At 59.7% G+C, this 9,156-nt stretch overlaps 1 protein-coding gene across 1 annotated transcript; it reads left to right on the top strand.

Moving 5' to 3' along the window:
• The first annotated feature begins 172 nt into the window (after positions 1–172).
• ST6GALNAC2 (ST6 (alpha-N-acetyl-neuraminyl-2,3-beta-galactosyl-1,3)-N-acetylgalactosaminide alpha-2,6-sialyltransferase 2) lies at positions 173–8,668 on the top strand. Its single transcript, XM_010183840.1, is given in 11 exon segments — positions 173–239; positions 242–293; positions 5,221–5,313; positions 5,432–5,489; positions 6,086–6,260; positions 7,051–7,216; positions 7,301–7,439; positions 7,609–7,712; positions 7,873–7,956; positions 8,202–8,301; positions 8,501–8,668. Coding segments are annotated over 11 exon segments (1,206 nt in total).
• Positions 8,669–9,156: the final 488 nt, after the last annotated feature.

The following is a 9,156-nucleotide window of genomic DNA, read 5'->3' as shown; positions in this document are numbered from 1 at the left end:
CCACAGAGCCAGGCCGGAGCCGTGTCCGCACCCACCCGAGTGAGAGAGGAGAGGGGTCGGGAAGTTTGCGGGCCCCCCCGCAGGCAGCAGGACCCCGGCGTGCCCGGTGCAGGCAGCTCTGGCTCCCACGCTCCCGCTTGCCCGCGCTGCTCCAGTGGTTGAAGTGACTGGGATGGGGTCCCCGCACTGGAAACGGCTCTGCCTTTTGCTTCTGGCAGGGTTTAATTCCAACCACGTTCTGGCCACTACCACGTTACGGTGGAGGCGCCCACCAGCCAGAGGATCATAGCCAGGTAAGGGGGGGATGGGGAGAGGGGAATGGGAGGCAGAGTTGTGCAAATAAGGGAACATACGCTGGGATGGGGAGGGGGAAGTGGGGTGCTGTTGACCCCTCGATGCAGGTTGTCCCAGCCGTGCCCCCCGTTGTTGGCTGGTTTGAGAAATGTGCTTATAGCGGGCACTGCCCCCCACCCCGAGGGGACCTGGGCACCGGGTCCTGCCTGCAGCACAGCCCAGGGGCACCTAAAGCGGGACCCCGGGGTGGTGGGGGGCTGCAGAGGTCCTTACACGGCTTCAGCCCATGAACGGTGCAAATAAACTATTGCTGGGGCCCCCACAGCTGAGGGGCTCAGCCCCCGGCAGCATCAAACCCCCCTTAGCAGACGGCCAGATAGACCCTCTGGGACCCCCGTGTGTCCCCGCTGGGCTGATTTCAGATTGGAGACAGCTGATTGCCCCGCGGGACCGCCAGCTACAAAGGCAGGGCACGGCTGCCTACAACCTTTTCAGGTCTCCAGGGCTGCCCCCCCCACCATTTGCAAACTCTCGGAGGCAGCAGAATTTCCCAAACTCCAGCAATCTGCATCTCCTACTTTGCGGTCATGTCTGCCTTCCCTGCACTCTTCATGCTCCCCAAGCCCCTTTACTGAATCTTATCCTCCCCAGCACCAGGTGGGCAAGGGAGTCCCCTGGGGTGCTCCGGGGAGCACTGGGGAGCTCCAGGGGGCACTGGTGAGCACGGGAGAGCAGGCAGGGTGTGAGGGAGCCTGCACAGCTCTTGGCCTGTGGGACCAGGCACCCTCCTCTCCTGTGAGCACCAGGTAAAGTGCCAGGAGAGCGCTATGGATGTCCCCTGCCTCCACGCTGGGTGCTCTTGGGTGCCTTGGGTGCAGCAGAGCGCGCTGCCTGGGTGCAGAGGATGCTGCGGAGACCAGAGCTAGTCCTCCATGGGGTGAGCTGAGTGTGGCCAGGTTTGCACTGGGAGCTTCTCAAGACGTGTCTGACTGGGTTGCCCTGGGTTCCAGACCCTCTCTCCTCCCCATCTGGGAACCAGGGGCTCTCTGTGCCCACTCCTGTTCTGCCCAGGGCAAAGATCCCCTCTCCTGCTGACCTGTAGAAGCAGAAGTGTCCCCACCGCCTGGGCAGAGCTTGGCTGTTTCCACCCTCAGCTTGGGGCAGGTCGTGACTGAGGTGTGGAGCAGCTCCCCACAAAGAGCTCAATGTCTACAACAGGGGAAACTGAGGTCTAAGAGGGCAGCAGAACATGCCCAGGGACCGTGCTGGAGCTGGGAATGGAAACCAGCTGCGCCTTGGCACAGGGTCCATGGCCCATCCCAGAAGCAGGGTGTGGAGGAGCCCCATGGGATTGGGAGCTGGTGCCGAGGGTCAGCACATCCAGCCTCGGAGGGGGGTGGTGGGCCCAGGGCAAGGTAACAGGGAGCTATGGGCACTCCATACGTCTACTGGAGTCTTCCTCTTGGCTTTAACCCAACTGCTAAAGCTGGAGCCAAACCAGAGCGAGTCCTCTTCACGCCGATTCCCTATGTTTACAAACATGCCACCCCGTGAGCACTGCTTGTGCACCCTGAACTGTGCACTTGGAGCAATCAGCGGTGCCTTGCTGATGGATACAGGGCTGAGTTTGGTGTTAAACAGCTGACAGCTCTGCACCTGAGGGCCAGATTCTCATGGCAATGCCAAGTACCTCTCCAGTTCAGTGCAAAGCTGGTGGCAGCAGTGAGGACCCTACGTAGATGGGTGAAATGTCCCTATCCCTGAAGAGAGCTGGTCAGTGGCACTGCAGGGAGCTGAATTCTGGACCTTCTGGGTTTGGCTGGGCGCAGCCCCATTCTGCTCTTTGCCCAGTTATCTCTCTGAAATCCCAACGGTGAGCTGGTGGGACTGCTTGTGGCTTTATTATTAGTGCAGACAGGATGAGTGTGGAGCTGTGCCCAGCCTCACAGTGCTGCTTGGCTCTGCGCCAAGGAAGATGCTTTCTGGATCCTGGCCTTTCGCAGTGGGATGGAGCAAATGCCTTCCAAAACCATGTTCATGTCACTGCTTCAGGTCCCTCAAATGGGTCTGTGGGGCCCTGGGAGTGTTTGCTGAAGATAAGGCTTAAGTGCATGCTCACAACACTCATACACGGCGTTATCTTCCGGAAACGGGGGGTGGCCACGGACCAGAGACGTCATATTTGTGAATGCCATGGCGGTGAGAGAGCGTACCCAGGCTTGGCTGGCCCCGCTGCCTCGGCCGGGGCAGCCATGGGCCACTCCTTCCCCAGAGCCCCATTGTGCATCGCCGGTCCTGGGGAGCGTCATCATCTTCTGAGTCAACCAAGCATCGCCGGGTGCTTCGCCACATCCTTCCACATGACGTCAAAGCGTTTGGCTCCCCAACGTGCCACTGCGCTGCCGTCTGTCGGGGGGTGGCCCAGCCACCCCATGCCCTCCCAAGCAGGGTTTGGGCAGCCGCCACAATGCTGGGGAGCTGGCGCCAGCACCCACAGCTGGGATGCGAGTGCCACGAGGTGCTGACACAGAGATTGGATTTATCAGGTCGGCACAAGTCCTGGAAGGAGCGATGAGCAAGTGCCACGCACCCAGTCTGGCCATGGGTGGAGGTGGGACATGGTGGCTCCCAGCTCCCATTCAACATGGGTCTGAGCCCCCTGGGTGCTCCTGCAGCATCCCTGCATCCCATCAGGGAGCAGCACGGCACCCTCCTGCTGCCAGTGCCTGGCTCTGTGCCTCGTTCTCTGTGCCTGGGATGAACCAGGAAGGACCAAGGGAAGTTTCTGTATGGAGAAACCAGAGTGGGAGAGTTCAGGGAGGGGCTTGGTGGCAGAGTTCTACAGCGGGGGCTTGTGAGGCTGATGGAGAAAGGCCAGGGAGGCAGTAAGGACCACAGAGGCTGTGTACAGCTCTTGGCCCTGTGGCACGTGAGTGTAACAGCTTTTGGGGGTGGGTTGTGCCTCTGCAGCCAGAAAATGGGTGGGTGGCCAAAGCAGGGGCTTTGCGTGCAATGGCTCCAGGGACCTTGGAGAAGCTGGTTCTGGCACTGGGTTTGGAGCAGGGAGGTTTCTTGAGTCCCGAGGACGTTGCTCGGGTGCTGGCAATGTTGATAAGCTTTTGCTTGCCAGGCACCTGGGTTGGGGATCTCTTGTGTCCTGAGATGGAGGAAGCAAGTGGGTGAGCTCCTGGGGATGCCTTGGTGTTTGCTGCAGCTATGCTGACCCTTGTAGCTGCTGTGTGATTCCTGATGGTTGAGCACTGCTCTGACCAGCATGTACTGCCTGTACCCAGCAGAGATGGGCTGAAGGAGCAGCCTCCGGCATAACCATGAGGTCTGGCACAGCCCTTTGGTGGCCTTTCCCCGCCGGTGCTGCTCTGTGCGCAGACCCTGCCATGGAAGCTCTGCTCTGGAGGGAACAGACAGGTTTGGTCAGGCTGGGTTTATTTAGATGCTTGCAGTGATAACACCAGAAAGACCTTGCAGAAAGCTGCAGCTCCAACATCTCCCTGGGATGACTCACTTCCACCTTGGTGGACCCTCCTGGGGATTTGCATTCCCTCTTCTCCACCAGCTTGGGTGCTCCTGGGATGAGCCTTGGGGATGAGCTGGTTTGGAGGGCAGGATGCGGCCGTAGGGCAGGACTAGGACAGTGGCCTTGCCCCTGGGCTGGAATGTGTGCGTTTTGAATGGTGGGGGCTCTGCAGGGCAGCAGCTCTTGCAGGGGAGCTGTGTTTTTATGGGACACTGAGACAAGATGCACTGGCTCAAGCTAAAAGGGTGCCCCGCTCTGCTGGTGATGCTCAGGCCCCTGCACGGGGGGGACACCTTCTCCCTCTCATACCCTGTCTGGAGCTGGTGGCACTGGGACAGTGCAAGGAGGAAGCTGGGACTAAAGCCCGTTTGGCCCTGACACCCATCCATGCTTGGGGACATGCTCCAGCCCCCGGTGCTGGCTCCCAGGCAAGGCACTGGGCTGTTCCCCTGTGCCACGACATACCCCTAGTGTGACACATAGCAGGATTTGGGTTGCAAGTGAGTCTGGATCTGCTCCCAGGCAGGGCTGTGGCGCTGCTGGTGTCGACAGGGACTGTGGTGGGGACAGAAACCTAATGCCCGTCATGGCAGGGGGAAGGCAGACCCCCGCTCCCCCCCTGCCTCTACCTGTCCCTGGGCTCCCGAGCAGAGATCCCATAACAAGGGGGCCCTTGTCTCCTCCACATCCCCCCCTTCTGCCCCAAGCACCTGCCGGCTGGGCTCTGAAGGGCCCTTCTGTGCAGGGATGAATGGGAGCCTGTTCCCCTCCAGTGGGCTCCCACCCCCTGCCTGCCCCTGGCCCCCAGCCCCACACCCACTGGGAGGCCAGGTCTGCTCTGCTTGGCCCCGTGAGACTCAGGGCATCCCGAGATGGTCAGGGTGGGAATTCCTCTGCCTCTGTCCCCCAGCACTAAATGAAGGACTAGAGGATGCCCTGGCTGGCCCCGTGGCAGAGGGGCGTCCCGTACAACCCCAGAGCCTCCAGATCCCAGTTACTGATTGCTTCTCCAGTGTAGCAACTAAATGTGTCCTGCCTTGTCCCAGCCCTGTCCTGCTTGGGCTCGGGATGGTGGGAGGAGCCAGGGAGGTCTCAGCGGGGTCCACCCCAAGGCTGCAGGGTGGGCTAGGTGGGGGTTTTGGTACATGGGGTCCTGGAGGTGGGACCCACCAGGAGACAGCAGCTGTTTTCTACATAAATCCAGCATTTTGCAAACTTGCAGTTCTCTGCTTGCAGAAACGCACACATATGGTGTTAGATGGGCGGTGGAGGGGACCTGAGTGGAGGTGGCATGACCCTGCCCCATGGCTCTCGGGGGACGTAGGGGAGTGTCAGAGTGCAGCAGCTCAATGCCACCCCCCTTTCTAAGCCCCTGCTGGTTCTCCTCCCAGCCTGCTGCAGCCGGAGCCACTGGTCCAAGCTGCGCTGGAGACACCACACCAAGCTGGCAGCCACAGATGGGCCCTTGAAGGTGGCTCGGAGAGGTGAGGGGGAAGATGTGTGCGGTGGTCCCGGTGTGGGCTGGGAGTCCCCTGCGCGCTGTGGGGTTCCCCAGTGTCCATGTGGTGGGTTTTTAACTTCACTTTGTTTCCTCCTTTCCAGTGGGAAGTCCTTCAAGCCGCCTGCTGAGCTGGAGGAGCCCAAGCCCAGCAGAAAGCAGGTAATGGTCACCAGAGCACGGGTAGTGTTCCCCCTGCCCCTCCTTGCTGGGTTTTGTTGGTTGAAGGTCTGGGTGGGGAAGCTGAGGAGCAGCAGCGTTGTCTGGAAAGGATTTTGTGTGTGTGTGTGTGTGTGTGTGGAGGAGCAGCCTCCTCTGTCCATGCACGTGGGTCTCCCTGGGCTTCCCTGAGCAACTCCCCAGTGTGGAGGTTGGAGCCTGCATCACTCACCTCCAAACCCGTGATGACTGGGCCACCAGGAGACTCATGAGGATGGAGCCAGGTGCTGGAAGGGACCAGTCCTGGGCACTGGAGCTGCTCTTGTACAGCAAAGGCCGTGAGCAGGGTGTCCGTGCTGGAAGGTGTCGAGTCTTTCATGGGGCTCATACTCTCAGGTGACTTTGTGAGCCCTGGTCCTCCCAGTCCTGGTGAGCCTGGCACCAAAGAGTGTTTTGCAGCAGGAAACTGAGGCACGAGGTAGTGCCCTGCCTGGGTGACCCAGGGTTTGTCCTCTCCTTGGTGCCTGCTGAGGGGCGGAGATGTTGGAGGGAAGGTAGCTCCAGGCTGGAGACTGAACTGGGGTCCTCTTCCCTCCCAGCCGAGCACCTGCCTCCGCTCAGTGATGGCCAGAGCAAAAGCAGACCCCAAATTCAGGGCCGTCTTCCGCTTCGACACGCCCATGCTGATGTGGGACCAGCACTTCACCCCAGAGACCTGGGAAAGGCTGAAGACACGACATGTCCCCTACGGCTGGCAAGGCTTGTCCCATGCAGGTACAGACCCAACCGGGATGGGGGTGGCCTCAGATGGGACAAGGAGGGCAATGGGAGATTGTGGAGCAGCTCCAGGGGCCTGCGGAGCCCAGGAGAAGGGACTGGAGATGTGGGGCAGGTGGAGAAGCTCTCCAGAGGAGCCAGGGACCTTGTTCTCTTCCCACTCCATCTCCCAGGGCACGGGGCAGAGGGGACGGCTTTGCAAATGCTGCTTGATGCATCTTGTGACATTTTCTCCTGAATAAAAGCTCCAGTGTGTGCATGATTATTAACTGGGGCTGGAGGAGCCTGGACAACCCACTCCATTGTTGTGGATAGAGATTGTTTCCCTTCCCTACCCCAAACCCACGCTGCTGTTTCCCTTCCCTACCCCAAACCCACTCTGCTCTCCCTGGCAGCCACTGGCTTTGATCCCTGGGCTGGGAAGTGCTGGGGACAGCAGGGAGGTGGCAGTTGCATGGAGATATTGTCAGGATGGGACACAGACAGTGCAGGCAGCAGCATTCACAGGGCTGGAGATGTCTGGATGCATCCCCATACCTTCCACAACCTCAGCTGGACACAGTTTGGAGCTTAAGGGGGCTACAAGGGGGAGACGCCAAATCTGGGAGAGGAGAGAGTGCCTGGTGGCCCTATCCCTCCTGTAGAGCCCTTTCCTGCACAAGGATGGTGTGAGCTTTCTTGCGCAAGCTCATCTGTGTGCGCCGTTGCATCCTTAAGCACACACGTGCTCATGTGGGGCTGGCGTGCACCTTTCCCCACTGACCAGCTGTGTTCTGCTCCATTCCAGTGGTGGGCAGCACCCTCCAGCTCCTCAACGCCTCTGCCAACAGGCACCTCTTTGACCGGGACGCCTTCCCCGAGGGCTGCGTCCGCTGCGCCGTGGTGGGCAACGGGGGCATCCTCAACGGCTCACAGCAGGGCAAGGCCATTGACTCACACGACCTGGTCTTCAGGTGCGGAAGGGGCCTGGGCAGGAAGGGGTTGTGGGTGCTGGGGAGAGGCCAGCCCTGGACGTGAATCCTGCACTTTTCACACAGGCTCAACGGTGCTGTGATCAAAGGCTTCGAGGAGGACGTTGGGACCAAGATCTCCTTCTATGGCTTCACAGTGAACACCATGAAGAACTCCCTCATTGCCTATGAGGAGTATGGCTTCACCCAGATACCCCAGGCCAAGGTGAGACCCTGAGGGCTTGTTCGAGGGGTGACCATGAATTGTCTCCTGAGGCTGGGCTTGCCGGCTTGCCCCCAAATCTCTCCATCTCAGGAGGCATCAGCCCTTGCCACACTGGCATGGGCAGTGCCCCAAAGCATCCCCAAGTGCCACGTCTGTGTCCCCACTGCAGGACCTGAGGTACATCTTCATCCCCTCGGATGTCCGTGACTACCTCATGCTGAAGTCAGCCATCCAGGGCAGCCCAGTCCCCGAGGGCTCGGACAAGGGGGACAAGTGAGTAGCCTCCGAAGATCCCCCCAGTACCTTTGGTGATGCATTGGAGGAAGCATGACTTGCCTGCCCTCACCCCTCATCTGTCCCAGGTGGGATAAACCCCAAGTAGCTCCAAGACTCCCATGACATGAATCCTGCCCTTCTCCTTGCCCTGCTGCAGGCCACAGAAGTATTTTGGACCGGAGACATCTGCAGAGAAGTTCAAGTTGCTGCATCCAGATTTCCTGCAGTACCTGACGGCGAGGTGAGGATGATGAGGATCACAGCTGCAGCTCTGGGCTGGGCTCAGACCGCCTGCCTCCCGCTGCTGCTCTCTTCAGTATGGACCAGTGGCTGCCCAGAATCAAAGTGCAGTCCCAGGCACTGGAACCACCATGTGCGTCACTGAGCGCACAGTGAGGGCTGGATGGGTGCTGCTGGGTTTGGTGCTGGGGAGGCCGTGGTACTGTGCTGGCTGTTACCCCCCTGACCAGCTGTGTCCATGGGCAGGTTCCTGCGGTCAGAGCTTCTGAACTCGCAGTATGGCTCGCTCTACATGCCCAGCACCGGCGCGCTCATGCTCCTCACAGCACTTCATGCCTGCGACCAGGTAAGAGGCAATGGGGGGGGTCACCTTCCCCCAGGAACAAGGAGACCCCTCTTTGGCTTGCAAGTAGCTGCTGTAAGGCTCCTGGCAGGGACCAGAGTGTCCTGGTGGCTGTCCCACATTTGCCACCACCTGTCTGTAAAGGACAGGACCTGAGGTAAAGCCCTAACCCTGTCCTTTGTCTGTCTGTCCCACCCCACAGGTCAGTGCCTATGGGTTCATCACGGCCAACTACGAGCAGTTCTCAGACCACTACTACGAGCTGGAGAAGAAACCACTGGTGTTTTACGCCAACCATGACATGATGCTGGAGGCAGCGCTGTGGAGGAGCCTGCACCGAGCAGGGATCATCACGCTCTACCAGCGGTGAGGCCGGGCAATGGCCATGGGGAGCAAGTCCAAGGACTTCTGTAGCTCGTTTCTTCCCCAAAGGCCACCTTCTCCCTCCCAAGGGCTCTCCCCAGATGAGCAGCCAGCCCAAGGAGCAGATCCTCTGCACCATGGCCGGTGGTTAAAAGGCAAGCTGAAGCTGATGGAGAAGTGTTGGCATTTCCTCAGGGATCTCCAGCAGCTTGTTTTGTGGTTAAACACGATTGACTATGGCTTTTGCAGCACCAAGAAACACCACAGCACGCGGCTGTCACTTCCCAGCCCCATGAATGTGGCTGGGAAGCACAGGAGGGGCAGGGTGATGCTGGAAGAGGATGCTGGAAATGAGTGCATCTGACAGCCTCTGGCTGGAAAATGCCTTTCACCTTGCTGCCATACTCCAGCTTAAATGTTCGTCACCATGGTGGGACCACAACAGGCATGATGAATCCTGGGGCTGAAGACCAGATCATCCAGCTAATGGGAAGG

Source organism: Mesitornis unicolor, unplaced genomic scaffold (genome assembly GCF_000695765.1).
Source record: "Mesitornis unicolor isolate BGI_N332 unplaced genomic scaffold, ASM69576v1 scaffold30104, whole genome shotgun sequence".
Lineage (NCBI taxonomy): Eukaryota > Metazoa > Chordata > Aves > Mesitornithiformes > Mesitornithidae > Mesitornis > Mesitornis unicolor.
Note: the sequence above shows the minus strand (reverse complement) of the source record. Positions and strands in the feature narration are given on the sequence as shown.